The sequence below is a fragment of the Medicago sativa genome, chromosome 3 (assembly GCF_051527215.1).
Source record: "Medicago sativa cultivar Bolivia chromosome 3, Bolivia_mono, whole genome shotgun sequence".
In the NCBI taxonomy this organism is placed as follows: Eukaryota; Viridiplantae; Streptophyta; class Magnoliopsida; order Fabales; family Fabaceae; genus Medicago; species Medicago sativa.
In genome coordinates, this window is record NC_140751.1 from 81923643 (window position 1) to 81941554 (window position 17912).

The window sequence follows — 17912 nt, forward strand, 5'->3', positions numbered from 1 at the left end:
CGGTGATAAAAATTTGGAAATAATTGTTTTTTTTTTAACAAAAGAAATAATTGTTATAAACATTACAAGTTGCCACTTCTTAAAATTTATAATTAATTATTATACAAATTTCGTTATCTCCCTTATTTTAAATTTTGGAAACATATTCCAAAATCTAATAAGTCGATATTGTTTTTTGGAGAAAAATTATATAAGTTGATATCATTATTTTTTTTGGTGTTGTCCGGGATTCGAACCTCGGATTATTATACACGTGACATGTTAACATTGATAAAAAATTTAAAATAATTATTATACACGAGTTAAGTCTCCGATGATAAAAATTTGGAAATAATTGTTTTTTTTTTACAAAAGAAATAATTGTTATAAACATTACAAGTTGCCACTTCTTAAAATTTATAATTAATTATTATACAAATTTCCTTATCTTCCTTATTTTAAATTTGGAAAACATATTCCAAAATCTAATAAGTCGATATTGTTTTTTGGAGAAAAATTATATAAGTTGATATCATTATTGTTTTTTTGGTGGTGTTCGGGATTCGAACCCCGGACCTTACCAACTGAGCTAAACTCACAGGGACATATAACATTATTGTTTTTTTTTTTTTGAAAGAATATAACATTATTGTTTAAACTTTTATATACATTTTTTTTTCATTTTTTAAACAATTGGTTTTTTAATACAACTTTTTTTTAATCTATTTTCTATACTTTTCAAAGTTAATAATAATTAACCTTTAAATGGTCTAAATTTAAAATGTTAAAAAATGCATATTGTCAAGTTCTAACTACAAAAAATCATCCACGACCAACCAGTACCCGTGCGGATGCACGGGTATGTTACTAGTTAGGACAATGATGTTTGCCTGATTATCATTTTTCCCGTTCCAACATAATTTGAGCGAGCGTTATCTCCTACAAACAACTTTGGTCCTAATCCTATAAATACCCTCTGCCTCTTACAACACACATTCTCCTATCCCTATCCATTTTCCATCCCCTCTATTTACCCATCTTCACAAACCTTCATTATTCTACTTCTCAATCTGCAAAATCATTTTTTTTCCTGTAAGTTCCTTGTATTCTATATACTTTTTTCATTTCATTTTGTATACTTATCAGTTATCTATAGTTTTTTTTTTCTTTCTAATTGATATTATCTAAGATTATTGTTTATTGCTCTGTTTGTTTGTATCTCTATTACAGATCTACCTATGTCGTTTTTAATTTAAATCTGGTTTACACAATAATCAAACTTTTTATTGGTTTAGAATTATTGCTAATTTCCTGAAAGTTTTCAACTTTGAATCGGTGTGCTATTTGTCTTGTTGCGTATTAAATATATATTAAATGAAACTAGACTTCGATTTTGTCTTGATCAATGGAGTTTAATAATGTGATTCCTGTTTTCTGGAAACTTTGATTCTGGATCGGTGGCTCTTGTTTTATTCGAGCCACCGCTTATTTGAGCCACAGGGATCTCTGTGAATTGTGTTTAAGTTTCATTCCATAGATCAATTGAATTCCACACCGGAAAAAGTTTATTGGATCCAAACAGGTTGGAGATTTTTTGGTTTTCCGATCTGTTTGGTAAAAAAAAAATCTGGTTATATGTGTGCAAGCAAACACATCTAAATTATATCATCAATTTAATATTGGATCTTGCGGATCCTTTTTTTTTCTTCCTGGTTATATGTGTGCAAACACATCTAGTGAAAGATGATTTAATTTTCAACCCTCTGGAATGAATCTTGTTTTTTTTCTTCTTTCCATGGAATATGTATATATGCAGTTATGTATTTCTGATTCTTGTTTTGACTTATTTTTATTCTGTTTGATGAATTCATTTCAGTTGGTATAAAGTTGAAGAAAATGGAAGTCAAGGGTGGCTGAGTCTTGGCAAGTTCTATGGCCTATATTGGTATATTATCTTGTGTTTATGATGAGATGAATATTGGTTAATTTGTATTTTTATCTTTAAATATAACACTCGTTGTCACAATTTGTAGATATCCGGGTAATGTGTGAGGGAGGATACATCTTTGGCAGCTCAAGAAATAATCGGCAGAAAACCACCGAAAAGAATCACTGTAAGAGAAAAACCCCTGTTATGGAATCTGAATCAGACTGGACAAAGCATAAAAAATCATCCGCTTATACTGCTCAAGTGATTCGTTCTGCCACATCTTTTATGCCTTGGTCTTGTAGAATCCCAATCGGTGAAGGATTTTACGAATTTCTTTAGATTCTCAGTAAAACATTTTGTGCATTATTTGGTTAATTGGTAACAACAAAATTCTCTATATTCTCGTGCTACATTGCTGATTTCGTAAGTGCCTGATTTTGTTGTTGGAAAGAAGAGATTTATAAATTCAAATATGTGTTTCACCAATTTGGTCAATCAAGATAAATCAACTCATACGCGAAGCAAAAGCAATCATTGTTTAACCGTTGAGGCTCTGGATAAAGATGATAGCCCTATTCTACCTGGGCTTCCTGATGATGTTGCAAAGTATTGCCTTGCACTTGTTCCCCGTTCCAACTTCCCGGCCATGGGTGGTGTCAGCAAGAAATGGAGGTTGTTTATTCGGAGCAAAGAATTTGTGATGGTGCGAAAATTGGCAGGGTTGCTTGAGGAATGGCTCTATTGCTTAACGTTGGACAGTGAAGGGAGGGAAAGCCATTGGGAGGTCATGGATAGTCTTGGTCGCAAATGTCGATCCCTTCCACCAATGCCTGGTCCAGCAAAGGCTTCGTTCGGGGTTGTGGTTCTTAACGGAAAGCTTCTTATCATGGCTGGCTATTCAGCTATTGAAGGAACCGCCGTTGCCTCAGATGAGGTTTACCAATATGATTCTTACCTTAACAGGTATAATTAACTTCTCAAATGTGCATTCTATCTAGAAATCTTTAAGAGTTTATTATGTATATGATAAGTAAGTTCTCCGTCGTAATTTAATTGATGGTAGACCTATCATCCATTTCATAATTTTTGAAACATAATGTTCTAAGTTTTTGACTTGTTCTATTCTCAATTGCAATTGTAGTTGGAGCAGATTATCAAACATGAATGTGGCTCGTTATGACTTCGCTTGTGCCGAAGTGAACGGCTTGGTTTATATTGCTGGAGGCTATGGGGTGAATGGCGACAATCTCTCCAGTGTTGAGATGTACGATCCAGATACTGACAAGTGGACACTGATAGAGAGCCTTCGTCGCCCAAGGTGGGGTTGCTTTGCTTGTGGATTTGAAGATAAGCTCTATGTCATGGGTGGAAGGTCAAGCTTCACTATTGGAAACTCCAAGTTTGTTGATATATATAACCCTGAGAAGCACAGCTGGTGCGAGATTAAGAATGGCTGTGTTATGGTCACAGCTCATGCAGTATTGGAAAAGAAGTTGTTTTGTATTGAGTGGAAAAATCAGCGGAAGCTAGCAATATTCAGTCCTGAAAACAACTCATGGACAATGGTACCCGTCCCATTGACAGGGAGCTCAAGTGTTGGTTTTCGATTCGGGATACTGGACGGAAAGCTGTTGCTATTTCCGGTTGAGAAAGAACCTACTAATCAAACATTGTTATATGATCCAAACGCGGCTTCGGGGTCAGAGTGGCAAACTTCAGACATAAGGCCATCTGGTTTATGCTTGTGCAGTGTAACAATGAAGGCATGAAACTTCTATAGTTATGGAGTTTTCTGCATTTTAACTGAAGTTTAAAATGGTACCGAGCTTGAGTGGCTTTCATTATGTGATCAGATTTTAATCTGGTGCTTTTGCTTCGAGTTTTGGTTGTTGTTGTATTTTTAGTTTATAATTGTAATCTTGTTGTTATCATGCATGATGCATGCTGTTTATGTCTTTATGGCATAAAGGGGGTCAATACCCTTTGTTGTTTTGTAATATCGACTTTGTAGAATCTCTATTTCAATTTATGGTGGATGAATTTCTGTTTATTTTTCTCTTGGTTTTATAATGTGATAACTATGTTATTGTTCTCTTGGTTTTATAATGTGATAACTAATTAACTATATCGAGAGGGCTAGAGGCTACTGCACGTCGTAAGTTGTTAAAATAAAGCAACTACATGAACATCAAAGTTATAAAAATATTTCCTGGATATTTCAGTTATGTGAAATTATGATACAATATTTGTTCTTGGATAGGTGAAATTTTTGCTTGATTGGGAAAGGATTGCAGGATTATGCTTCTGGTGGAGTTTACAACTGGAATATATTAGAGCCTGGATCTAGTTTTGTAGGGTCTACAATTAGATCATTTGAGCCTCCACAATCTCACATATAGATTTAAGAAAATGATGTCCGTCAGCTGAGAAGAACAGCAATTAAATATGTAATTATTGATTGAGTTCAGCAATACAAGTCTTTGGGCAATCCTCGTACTTGTGATACTGCAGATGGGGAGAATTGGTTTGAACCTGTGCGTTTCTTTCTCTCGACTTTTCATGTCTTTTACTATGCGTATGACTTTGGTATTTGTTTCACCTGTGTACCTGCATTGTTTCTCAGATTTTAGGTAGCAAGTGGTATGACGACCAGCGAGTTGCAAAGGTTTCAACTAGAAATGGCAGGGGGAAGCATACGACTCGTCATGTCTCTCTGCTTCCATTATCTGGAGGGGGTTATCTTGCTGATACTCCTGGATTTAACCAGCCTAGTTTATTGAAAGTGACAAAGCAAAATCTCTTGCACAAACTTTTCCCGAAGTTAGTATGTTTAAGTTATATCGAACTATATCTGGTCTACTCACAGTTTTTCCGGTTTCAATAATTGTTTTATTCTTTTTCCCCTATTCAAATCAGGAAAATGCTTGGTGGAAATGAGTCTGCAAAATGTTCATTTATCAATTGCATGCATCTTGGTGAACCTGGCTGCATTGTGAAGGAGGATTGGGAAAGATATTCATTCTATTTTCAACTTCTTGATGAAATTAGAATCAGAGAGGAGTTCCAATTGAGGACATTTGGAACTAAAAGAGAAAGTGATGTAAGGTATGATGAGCAATTTGTCTTTGTGATTAGAAATTCTCAGTTTTAATTGAAAAGTATGATACTTTGATCGAAGAATTCAGTTCTTGGAATTTCTATATAAATATATTATTTGTCAATAAAATGAGTATTCTAAGCTGTTTTTGTGACCACGAGGATGCTATACAGAGTTGAAATCTGAATTTACTTTTGTACATGCCACTAACATGAAAGAGAGTGAGCTATTTTTAGACTGTACGGTCTTCTGTAGTTGAAAAACAAACGTACACAATCAGAATAAGTTCTGAAATAGCAATGCAAAAGATTTCTAACTTGGATATGAGTAAATTTCTGATGCAAGTTAACTGCCTACTGTGTATTGCTTGTCAAACTTTGCAAAAGTTGTATAATAAGTATTTGGTAACTAATACACTATTCTTTTCAGGTTAAAGACAGGAGATATGGGTTCTCAGCAAGCAGAACCACGTTTGGTGCTTAAGAAGCATAGAAGACAGTCTCGGAAAAAGACTAACCAATCAATTTTAGATGATCTTGATGATGACGACAATTTGCTTGATGAGGAGAACGATCCCCTTTTAAATGCTTTGAGGAATCCTTAAATTTTTCATTAATCCCCGTTATACTGATTGTAAATATTTCCTTTCGGCTTGTATCTCTGGGTCAAGTGAGTTCCCATTAGTTCGATCCGAGTCTTCTGTCACTTTGGTTCTATCTTGTACAGAGTATGTGCAAATGAGATTAACAAACACATCGTTCTGGATTATGATGTTCCTTGCTGATTGCATATAAATGAATTGCAAGCATCATCTACAGTTCTTTTGTCTTACAATCATTTTAAATTAGATCAGCTAGTTCCAACTGTATTAGACAATTTGGTTAGCGCCATATGTTTTTTTCGTATTATTTCGGTTTTTTAAACTGCAAATATGTTAGACAATTTGGTTAAATTATTTTCTTTTCTTTTTGATCATTTAATATACAAATATTAGATGATTTAATCATTTAAGTTTTAAAATTTAGACACTTTAAAACTTCGTATGAATGATCGAAATATCTTAATATCTATAAATCGAAAGACCGAGTGCTCAGTATGCATAACTCAATGGACCAAAATAGAACCTAAATGAGCCAATTGTGTAACGTTTTAAAAAAACAATGTAAATTAATTGATCATTGTATTCTTCAAAAAAATGATATTAGTTTTTTTTTACTAAATAAATAATTGGTAATAGTGTCTTTTTCAATAAAAATTTGGTAGTAGTCAATAATAACATATTATTATTAGCTGGTGCTAAGCATAATGAACTCTACTAAAGACGAATTGTTTAGGAGATCTAACTTCGATTATTGGATGGAAAAATTCTTATCCAGATTTTTTAACTCTTGATTGAACTCCAGACTACCATAACTCATTTTCCATGAAAATTAGAAGCTTAACACCAAAAAAATAATATATAAAATAAATAAAAGGTTTCATTAGAGCTTTGATCACTCCATTTTATTCTGATATAAAATTGCTTCCCTTACTTTAGAATCCACCACTTTTGTCCCCTCTCCCAAATTTATAGAGTCAAAAGGACGATTTTACATGTTTCAAATTAGGAGAAGTGTTTGTGGTGCGATTTGATTCAGTTTTGAGGCAAAAAGTTATCCAAACCGGAATATAAAAAACATGCGGTTTGATTTGATTATGTTGACTTTTAAAATAAAATTTGAACCAAACCAAACCAATACAGTTAGGGTTTGATCGGTTGGTGCAGTTTATTTCGAGACAATACAATTTTTTTTTGTTTCCAACATTAAAATTGAGTTAAAAAGTTAAAACACAACATATTTTCAACAATGTTTTAAATCTCATCCAACATTACAATTTCATTTCCGCCAAAATTAATCATATTCTGTAAGAAATATAAAAGACTAAGATTTTATCATTTTATAAAAGCTTAAGTAGTATATATATACATTTTTGAAATAAAAAGTAAAGAAAAAACTTAACAAGTGAAAGTTACGTAATTTTATAAAAGTTTATATTGAGTCTGTACGAGTATTAGCCTAGACGACATAGATTTAGTTTGTGTTTTTCTTATGTTACGGTTTGACTTGGTTTGGTTCGGTACAACAAATCAAACCAAACTATGCAATTGAGTAAAAAATGATCTGAATACATCCAAACTAAATGCAATTTTTTGCGGTTTTAATTTAGGTTGGTTCAGTTTGCCGTTTTTTTATTGGATTTGTTCGATTTTGAACACCTTTATATCAAACGACGTAACATACGACATCAAGATGTACAATAATTGAGATAGAAAAATATTCACGTTGAATTAATTAAATTAGAAAATTGAATAATTTTTATGGTTTAATTTAAAAAAATTAGAGAGTTTTTTACAATTTCATCTGTGATAGATCATTCTACGTTATCAAATCGTGTCTTACATCATTTAAAATATGTCAATTTGAATCGTCTTTAAATTACTAGTTCCATAGGCTAAAGCGAAACTTAAAAAGTAAAACTATAATTTAGTCTTTTATTTATTTTTCGTACCACAAAAAAAAGGGATTCAGGATCTATTTGGATTGAACTTATTTTGTGCTTATACAATTAAATAAACTTTTATTTATTATTCATATACTTGTTAAAGTAGTTTATGAAAAATTCCTAAAAAAAGTAGTTTATGAAAAACAACTTTTGAATATAAAATTTTTGTTAGTAAAAATTTATGAATTAATATAAAAACTTATTTATTTACTTAAGTTATTTTCGATTAGCTCAATCCAAACTGGGTTTAAGCGTAAATCATAAGTTCAATTCATCAAACACCTAGACTGCTAAATTTAAGCGCGCCTTTTGCTTTTTGCTTTCAGAACTTGAATCACACACACACAATTCTCAATTTCTCAATCTCATCGTCGACACGCCGCACACCACCATGTTCGGCGGTCAATCTTCATCTTCCCTCTTCGGGACCCCATCTTCAGCATTCGGCACTCCAACTTTCGGTACTCCTTCTTCAACACCAGCTTTCAGCACCCCAGGCTTCGGTACCCCTTCTTCAACTCCCGCTTTTGGTGCTTCTTCTACACCCGCTTTCGGTGGTGGTTCTTCCCTCTTCTCAACACCGTTCTCTGCTCAACAACAACCCCAACAACAGCAGCAGCAACAACAAAATTCACTCTTTCAACTATCACCTTCTACTGGTTTTGGGTTTCAGAATTCTACGCCGGCGCCGCAACCTTCGCCGTTTCCAAATTCTCAATTGACTACTCAAATGGCTAATGTTGCTCCAGTTCCATTCTCACTAGCGGATCGTGATATTCAAGTATTATTTTTTCACTACACTGTTCAAATTTATTTTTATTTTTATTTTTATTTTTTGTTGATTAATTTGTTTGTTATCTTTGTTTTTCCAATTAGGCGATTCTTGATTCTTATAAAGAAGATGCTGGAAACCCCAAATACGCTTTTAAGGTTTTCTTCCTCTCTGTCTTCTTCATTTAAAATTTATTTGGAATTATAGGGTCATGGATATAGGGTTCAAACCTAATTAAGCTATTTATCCAAACAGAACCTAATTTATCATAAGCTGTTTCCATAATCTGTCTTAAATTGTCTCACAAATATTCATAAATGTTTATGCCGATTCAAACAGTAACTTAGACTCTGTTTGATAAAATATAGCAGATAGCTTATAAGTTAACTTACAGCGGATTGCTAGTTGATAGCTGATAAACTAGTTGATTAAATTTTTGGTGTTTGGTAAAATTAAAAGTTGAACTATGTAATGACATAAAAAGATATGTTTAGTTAGTATTTAATTTTTTTCAATTAAGATAACTGTGATAGAATTTAGAGAAAAAAATGATAAGTTATAAGCTTTAAACTATAAGCTACTTGAATTAGCTTATCAAAAAATGCTAGTATAAGCCAATAAAAATAAGTTATAAGCTTGTGAGAAAATGACGGTTACCAAACGGATCCTTTTTAGTCATATGAGCTGATAAGCTATCAATTATAAGCTAGCTTATTGTGCTTTCCAAACAGAACCGTAGCTTTCATGTTTTCTCATGTTGGTCTTTGTGTGTGTTGTGCAGCATTTGTTATTCAGTGTAACAGACCCACAGTTTAGGGTGAAGCCTGCTGGTGTTTCAGATGTAAGTTCATATTTTTTTCCCACTGAGCATTCTAGTTGGTAGCTTCTTTTTCTTATGTCATGCCACTGGCTAATTTTGGGGAATAGTTTATGTTGCTAGATCATGTGGGCGGAAGCTATGGGGAAGCTTGAGGGTATGGAAAGTGCTGATAGAGAACGTCTTTGGCCACAACAAGTTCAAGGTTTTAAGGATCTTTCCCAACGCCTTAAGGTAAATTTTTTCTGCTCCACTATGTTTGGATTGATTGGAAGGGGTGCATAGAAAGGACTCAATTGGAATTTTTTATAGTGTTTAAAACAGGGTTGGAATGCATTCCATCTAATACGTTTTATTTTCTTTACCAATTTGTGGCTATGGAGCTACTTATTGTCTCCTCTTCCGTGCTCCCAAACATCGGAATTAAACTTTTCTTCATTCCATCATAAAATTTCCAAATATTGGTATGGTAGTTTTGTTCCATTCAATTTCACCTATCATTAGATATCCAAACAGAAAATAGGCATCGTACATTATAGCAATGAATTTGATAGGTTAACTACTGGACTAGTACTAGCATCTTGAATATACGATTTTAGAAGGAAATGGATGTTCATATGGGGTTGGGCATTTTGGCTCTTTTCAGCAGTTTAATTTTTAGTAAAATAGGGGAAACCTGGTGTAACTGAGCTTCCATGATAGTTGGATCCAAGGAAGACTCAAATCCATTCTAAATCTATTATAAACAACCTTACCTTGCAATTTAGATGTTAAATAATTATATAAATGGAAATGTTTAGCAGTTTCAAAATTTACGTGCATATCTCCTGCAATGATGCCAGACATTTGAACTTGATTTTATGTGAAAAAAAGTTGTTTACAAAATTTATTCTGCTCATCAGATGTCCATGGTTTATACTAAAGCAGAGAACTTTGTTGCTGATGTCAAGATTTTGTGGAAGAAAAAAAACTTTACAAAATGTGTTGTTCTATTTTCAAAACAAACTGGTGATAGGAAGTGATATGAAGGATATATATATATAGACGTGCGTCGGTAACCTAGACACACGGGAACTGCTAACATACTCCCATTTTCTTGTTAGAATAAATAAAATTGCAACTTATTACTGTGTTTAATTAACAAGTTAAAACAAGGCATAACATATGGGTTTTGTTTCATGTTTGGTGCATGTGAAAAGTAGAACAAAATAGGACAGACGTTGAGAAAAAGGTCAATTCTAAGTAAAATGTTGGAATTAAAGAAAACAGATATAACCAGCTGTTCAGTTTCATTTTTTCTGTGTACCAAATGTTACCTACACCTTTTTCATTTGGACCAAAACTCATTCTCCCTTTTCAAAAACAGCTTAAGTTGATGGTTATTTAAGAAAATATAATTTTTTTCCTTTCAGAAAAGCATATATTTCACATTTTCTATTTCCTGTTAATGCCATGCCCCCTTTCATTTCCACATCATTATGCAATCAATCAAATAGTTGACATGTGCAAAACAGCAGCAATGTGTATTTTCCTAATAACACAGAGTAGCTGTTTGACTTGCTTCTAATTGTAAATCCCCATTTTGTAACGGATGCATTGGAAAAGGAAGGAAACATAAATAAATATCGTTCAAGTCTAATTTATTCTGCCTATAAATTACATGACATTTCTACTCTAGTCTCTGTTATGGTGACATTTTAAATGAAGTTGATCGGCGTCTAATCCTTTGTGGAGGGGATTGTTTGATTGGTATGTGAGTTAGCAGCCGCAAAGATTGGTATGTTAGTCAATTTCAAAAGCATTGAAACTGAAAAGATTCCGCCACAACAAAAGTTGAGAAAAAATAATACTTGATGAGTGACATTTGATGATAGAAAGAGGTAGGAGTGGTAACAACATAACAATAGTATGAAAGAGAAAGTCGTTGATACCTATTAATTTTAGTTGTTTTAGAAACGAGAGAAATATGATATGGGCCAAATTAAAAGGCATGGTTATTAATATAGCATGTGTTTGGGATCATGGTGGATGTCCCACCTAACGCACATCCAAGTTTGTGCATTGTCCTTCTAACCTACGAATGGGAATAATATATGCTAAAGGATAAGTTAAGGAGAGTCAAAGCTTTTAGGAACATGACTGCTCCAATTTTAGTATTAGATCAATATTCATTTGAATATATACAACTCTTCACTGGGTGGATATATTGAAATATGCCATAATGGCAAAAGACTGCTGCTTTGATCTGTATCCACCAGTCAGTATTTGGTGCAAAAAACAGATAATTAACAAAATCAGATATAGAAAATTAGAAACTGTTGAAATACGGGCCTTGATGACACATTTTTACTCACATTGTCTTGCAGCTCCAAGATGAAGTCATTGTCTCTGATGCAGAGAGATTAAGTGTAACCCAAAGCAATGTTAAAATGGTATTGCCTTTCTCCTGCTCTCCCAAGAAAAATGTTGAACCGGTACCGGTTTTTTATGCTAACCTATCTTTTCGATTCTCTGATGGTATTTGCAGCTCCAAAGACATTTTCAAGCAGATACTCTTCCTTGGATTCAAAGACTGAAACAGAAAGAACAGATTCTTCAGCAACGTATTTTAAGAGTATGGACAACTGTTGTGTGTTTGAAATAAAGCTTTCACATTTCTTATTTTGTCTAGTTCTCCCCTCATTATGTCTAATCATATGTCGTGATTGAAGGTGATGAGAATAGTGGAGGCGTTGGAGGGAAAAGGCTGCCGTATTCCATTAACAAAAGGGGAAGCTGAACTCGCTGAGAAACTAGCCACAATAACTAGACAGGTAGAATTTTTGTATCTTCTACTTCCTGTTCTGTTGCTTGGATGGAACTAACGTGAAAATGTCTTTTCAGCTGAAAGGATCTGGAGCGGAATTATCTAGAAGGGTACAAAATCTACTCGGCGTATCTCGTGTCAAGGCTAATAGCAATGGATTTGGTAACTCAGCTCATCTTCTGGGCTCAACCAAAATTCACGATCAAAGTCTGGCTGACCTGCAGGAGGTAAGATTCTACCAATATGGCAATATGAGGTTTATTGCTTAAAATATTTTTTGATCTTTTGCTGTACTTTTTAAACGATCATTTGTATGACGAAATTTTGCATTTTTATAACTTCGAAGAACTCAATGTTAATGATGGTCTACTTTGCGAGAACAGGTATTGCAGCAGCAGATGGATGCCATAGCAAGACTTGGCAGTGTTCTGAAGCGAGACGCACGGGATATGGAGATTATGATGGCTGAGGACATGGGAACCTCAGAAAATGGACATTTAATGTAAACTTGCTAAAGAAATCTGTAGTCTTCTTACTTCGTATTTTCCTTTGGTTTGTAATTTGTCCATGTATCATGATTTGGTAATATAGTGAGCACAGTAGTTTTAGGGACACTTTTCGTGTAGTCGGCGGAGTAGTTTAACTTGACCCATTTGCGATGTTTGTGGCCTATTTGAATCTTCCTACATTCTTGAAGGGTTCAGCATACATGGTTAGCAAGGGTATATTTGTCGGAGGATTTTGGAAAAAAGTGATGGCATGTGAGGATTATAAAATATTTTCAAGTTTTGAAGTTTTTCAAATCAAATGATTATTATAAAACTAAATTCTTCAACTGCTTCATTTTTCTTAATGATTATATTTATTTTTAATTCTAAAATTAAGAATTTACATTCATTTAAACTTGTGGTTTAAAATATTTATCCAAACGTACACTCCGTAAATAAATGTTAGGAATATTAAAATGTGTTCTTATTTTTGAGAACTTTATCTAACAGAATATTAAAATGTGTTCTTATTTTTGAGAACTTTATCCAACATAAAAGATTTGATATTATCACGTTCAAATATTGACATGGTAAAACTTCTAATCTGGTCATGGATTAAATTCAAAGCTAACGATTTTTCATGTGATTTCATCAATGAAGTCCTCAACCTCTTATGTGTCTAGGTGCAGCTTTGTTTGTAACTTGATTTTTAATTTCTGTTATTTAACGGATGTTTTTAGGACATTCGTTAGCAACACCCTAAAGCTACTATTATAGTCTAAACTACTACTCCCTCTGTTTCAAAATACATGTCCAAGTCATCCACTTCACATATGCCAATGCACAATTTTGACCGTTAATATCTTTAATTATCTAAAGTAAAAAATTATAAAAATTTAATATTTTGAAAATATATGTCGAGACAAATCAAACAACATCCTACATGCTAATATTTGTATTTATACATTAGTAAAAAAGTATGGTCAAAGTAAGTCAAGTAAATAGTGCACATTGCAAAAATTGGACATGTATTTTGAAACGGAGGGAGTACTTATAAACAGAACTCACAAGAATTATGAATACTCTATGTTAATAAAAAAAAAGGAATTATCAATACTCATCAAACACTTTTTTCAAGATACCCAAGAAAATTCCCACTACTCCCTCCGTCTCACAATAATTGTCTCTTTATCCATTTTTCTTTTTCTCAAAATAATTGTCACTTTAGAATACCAATGCAGCATTTATTATTTTTTTCCATTATAATACCCTTATTTATTGAACTTCATTCAACTTAACTACTCCACTAACTACAATTAATAAGGGTGTTTTATTAAATGACACTAATTTTACCATCAAAATCAACACAATTAATCATTTCCTTAATAATCGTGCATAAACCTTAAACGACTATTATTTAGAAACGGAGGGAGTATTTTCTTCCCGGATAAGTTATTTCTGGGATTAATTTATGAATATGTGAAACAAGCGCCCCCTAATTTCATACGGAGTAATATTCTACTATTTACCCAAGTAATCAATCCAATCTAAATCCTGATTATTTATTGTTAATAATCTCCTGACACCATCGATTTGTAATTATTTACATAAACAGAGGGACTTTCAATTTGTGCAAAAGCATGGAATTTTTTTTTTTTTTTGACGGGGTGTAAAATAGATAAATTAAGGGTTTAGTAACTGAGCTTGAAGATGATACCAAGTCACAACGATATAAACTACTCACTTGATGTGTATTGGACAAAAATAGTCATTCTAATATTACAAATTTCCATATTCACGCATCTAATCTACTCTCAATATCTTGGAGTATATTTAGAAGAAAAGTGTCAATTATATTTGAGTTTCTAAAATACTCCATATTTCGAAGCAAAGTTAAAATGCTATAAACTGCAAAAGTTTAGTAATGTAGAGAGTAGATAAATGAATTCCTTCAAATAAAGCATGGTAAAGAGACAAACAGAAAAAAAAATCAACTAATTCCTAAGGAAAGGGCAAGCAAACTCTACAAATACAATTGCATACTGAAAAGGAGTTAAAGTTAGATAAAGTTATAAAGAGAATAATTGGTTAACCAGATTTGGGCTGCTATACTGAAAAGAAAGCTAAGTAATGGAGTTTCATGCTCCGATGGAATAATTTTAGGTACAAAGTATCACATTGTAGAACTGCAGACCATGTAGCATACAAAACTGTAGCAGAGCATAGAACAGAACTGTAGCAGAGCATAGAACAGATGCCCCCTGCAAAGATAAAATTTATAAATTATTAGTGTTGATTATCACCGTGTGGAACTTGTTATACTACTATAGCAGATGTAAAAATGTTACATTTAATTTCAATCCTCAAATTAGCTTATTCTACTTATGGGCTTTCCTTTTGCTAGTTGCTAACAAGATATCCAACACCCCGTTCCGGATTAATGCTACCATGAATGACAATTCAGAACGGATTAAAAGAGTAAAGCCTTTAAGGTATGGAAGAAGAGAAAACCAGGATAGGAATTTCTACAACAAAAAAAAAAACAGAGAGAGAGAGAGAGGCCACGAGTCTTCAATATAGAAGGGCATTCATGGTGAGCTATCCACTTCCCTGGAGGAAGTCTTTAAAGGAAATTGAAGTTAATGGTAAGCTTCCCATAAGCATCAAATAAACATCCATTTGGGGCTACCTTTGTGCTGATATCACAATATATACATGCTTAATGCTTTGACAAAATATGTTTCACACAACTGATTCTATTATTGAACAAATTGGATCTGTCAGTAAGTTCCCATATCAGAGTTATAAAGTGCAAACTTATCAACTTCTGCACATCTGTAAAGAAAAATTCATGCATACATCACTTGGATGATCAAGTAACGGGCAGCACTATCAACCAACAGATCTCCATTGAAAGGTGCCACACCCATATATGGTTCACAAACTTTTTTTATATATATTTTATGGCAAAAAAATACAAATTAATCACATTTATTTCTTCACATTAAGTTTATTTTACTAGTATGATTAGATAAAGGAAAGAAACAACTTACTATTGAGTAGACGGAAACGAAGCTTAGAAGAAGATTATTGAAACACCCATCATGAAACAACCCATAGCTACCCACGGACTTAAACGCTCACCTGTGTAAATAACCATACAAGCACGGTCAAGATAATATCTCTGACTGGTTCCACACATGAATATTTTTTCTCTCGCTTACTTTGTAGCGTCTTTTTTTTGTATCAAGTTAATAATAAAAAAATATTATAACAATGACAATCTATTTCACAAGGAATCCCAACATGCTGATGCAGCACTAAATGTGAGACAATGACATTCAAGAACTACAAGGCAAAGCTAGAATACCAGTAACCGATGTCGCAAACAACCTGCCAATAGGGGTGTGGGTCATTAACACAAGTATAAAACTATGTTGTTTGACCCAAATTAACTCAAAAAACCATAATCATAAGTCATTAAGGCATCAACCACATGGATAAAGGGCATAAAAATATCACAGAAGAAAGCTAAATAAAACTTCAAGGGTAACCTGGACCCAAACTATGACTCCTTTCACCCCTTATTTTCCACTCCAATCTCTTTCCAAAGTTTGAATAAAAACACAAACAGATTGTAAAAGCGAATATAAAAATAGACATAAAATGATAATTGAGGCAGTAGCAAATCAAATAGGAGACATCTACCTATTCTTGCCGCCTTCCAGAAGAAACCGCGAAATCTGTCAGGAAAACACATGTCATCAATTCTGTTAGTTCAGCAAGTTCTAAAATTCCATTATGAAGAATGAAACCAATAGTGCAGAATAAATATCTAATGGTTAAGAAAAAGTGATTTGTGTATAGAAGAGATCATTTTTAAATGAAGGTGTAAAATTCAAATATTCATATTATCAAACACTTGCAAAAGGAATCAGGAAGGTTGCGGGAAAGGAATGGAGGGTTATAAAATGATTTTCTCTCCCTTTGCATGGATCTTTAAAATCCTCAATTTTGAGAGAACTTAAAAACGCTCGTAAAAACTAATAAAATAATGGTTTTTAAGGGTCACATGATAAGCCTGCATCCAATATCTTTAACCCATGTTGAAAACAACTCGTTGTCAATCAAAGATTGCAGAAAGAGTAGTGATATTTGTACAACCATTTGTGACAACTTTCTTTCTCTCTCTTCTTATTGGTCAAAAACAAAAGAGAGAGAATAAAAACATAATGTGAGTGTCAGATAGTTGTCAAAAAGTTGACACAAAATGATTGTGCAAATATCATTTCTCTTGCAGAAAATAGTGATTTGTTCAAATTTCACAACACTAGAGTGCTATAGCCGCTATTTGACAACACTTTGTACTAAATCGTGTATTGCAAAACACTAGCGGTTTGTTCAAATTCCGCTACCCTATAGCACCACTATAGCTGCTATTTGACAGTATTGGTTTAAGATACACTAAGGCAGAAACCATAAGACATAAGAATTAGTACATGGAAAGAGATGTAGAGGTATATAGAATTTACCCAGTTCTCTGCTCAAGGATTGCTGGAAATTGCATCTTGAAGAAAGTGCAGGCACATATTCCCAAAAGTATCACGGTAAGAAATGAATGGAAATTGAAAAGCGCAGACTGAAACAAAATACCAAAAAAATGTCAAAAGCATTTAACACATTGTAGACTATCTGCACGATTAGATTCACAGTGAATTTGACAGAATCACATTGAGCCACCATAATTTCTTTCACAAAAACTACACTTTGGAGCTTCAACAAAATTATGGTGCCACCGTGGTTTTGTCAAACACGCAACGATTCCAAACACAAATACCAAAGTGAAGAGAATTTACAGTTTCCTCACCATTTTAACGTGTTCTTAGAATTCACCACTCTTCTTCTTCAATCTTTTAAGTCTACAAAACATGCAATTAGCAATCACATTGGAATCATGATCCAGAACAAGAAGCAATAATTCCAGTAATCAATGAGTGGCACACGAAAAAGTTTGAAGATAATGGTGACACAATCTGAATTGAGATTAATCGTAAAAAGGTAACTAAACTTGTAACCTAGAAAATCATGACAGAAAATGAGTAGATCCTTAATATCTTCTGTAATTGTTATGAGATTATTATTAAGAATTAATGCGAAAATCGATGAAACCTGGATTAAGAATAGATCTACACATAAAATGACGGATGAGAAGGAAAAAATTACCTGAATCGAGAGGAGTAACCGTTGATCCCAGTGAGCGTGAAAAATTAGAATCGTTGTTGTTATTTTCCCGGAAGGAAGAATCACTTTTCGGTTGGCTTTCTTAATTGTTAATTTCTCCTTTGTCTCTAGAGTGTTTGAGAACTTGAGTCGATTTGTTGATTTTTTTTTTTTTTAAAAGGAACTTGAGTCGAAATTTTCACAATCAAATTAATTTTTGGATTAAATAATTCTAAATATGCCCTACTAAATTGAATTT

At 33.1% G+C, this 17912-nt stretch overlaps 4 protein-coding genes across 7 annotated transcripts; 3 read left to right on the plus strand and 1 right to left on the minus strand.

Annotated features, from left to right (window-relative positions):
• Positions 1–2012: 2012 nt before the first annotated feature.
• LOC146940898 (F-box/kelch-repeat protein At1g67480-like) lies at positions 2013–3959 on the plus strand. The gene is made up of 2 exons (XM_085754661.1): positions 2013–2872; positions 3051–3959. Exons 1-2 carry the CDS (start codon positions 2382–2384, stop codon positions 3676–3678), a joined length of 1119 nt encoding a protein of 372 aa, XP_085610787.1. The 5' UTR covers positions 2013–2381; the 3' UTR covers positions 3679–3959.
• A 210-nt stretch (positions 3960–4169) lies between these two features.
• On the plus strand, positions 4170–5821 carry LOC146940899 (small ribosomal subunit biogenesis GTPase RsgA 1, mitochondrial-like). The gene is made up of 4 exons (XM_085754663.1): positions 4170–4443; positions 4533–4729; positions 4826–5014; positions 5436–5821. The coding sequence occupies exons 3-4, from the start codon at positions 4830–4832 to the stop codon at positions 5608–5610; spliced, it is 360 nt and encodes a 119-aa protein (XP_085610789.1). The 5' UTR covers positions 4170–4443; positions 4533–4729; positions 4826–4829; the 3' UTR covers positions 5611–5821.
• Positions 5822–7876: 2055 nt separating this feature from the next.
• On the plus strand, positions 7877–12641 carry LOC146940900 (nuclear pore complex protein). Of its 2 annotated transcripts, XM_085754665.1 has the most exons (10): positions 7877–8331; positions 8427–8480; positions 9104–9163; positions 9263–9373; positions 11506–11571; positions 11667–11753; positions 11851–11952; positions 12023–12172; positions 12329–12447; positions 12545–12641. In XM_085754665.1, exons 1-10 carry the CDS (start codon positions 7942–7944, stop codon positions 12546–12548), a joined length of 1143 nt encoding a protein of 380 aa, XP_085610791.1. In that variant the 5' UTR covers positions 7877–7941; the 3' UTR covers positions 12549–12641. The 2 variants fall into 2 exon arrangements, with proteins under 2 accessions (XP_085610791.1, XP_085610790.1); XM_085754664.1 differs by having other exon boundaries at positions 12329–12641.
• Positions 12642–14350: 1709 nt separating this feature from the next.
• LOC146940901 (kish-A-like protein) lies at positions 14351–17912 on the minus strand. 3 transcript variants are annotated; one of them, XM_085754666.1, is made up of 6 exons: positions 17657–17912; positions 17301–17352; positions 16966–17072; positions 16142–16176; positions 15487–15577; positions 14351–14694 (listed from the first exon to the last, which is right to left on the minus strand). In XM_085754666.1, exons 2-5 carry the CDS (start codon positions 17301–17303, stop codon positions 15510–15512), a joined length of 213 nt encoding a protein of 70 aa, XP_085610792.1. In that variant the 5' UTR covers positions 17304–17352; positions 17657–17912; the 3' UTR covers positions 14351–14694; positions 15487–15509. The 3 variants fall into 3 exon arrangements, with proteins under 3 accessions (XP_085610792.1, XP_085610793.1, XP_085610794.1); XM_085754667.1 differs by having other exon boundaries at positions 14351–15268; XM_085754668.1 differs by having other exon boundaries at positions 17301–17343; positions 17657–17800.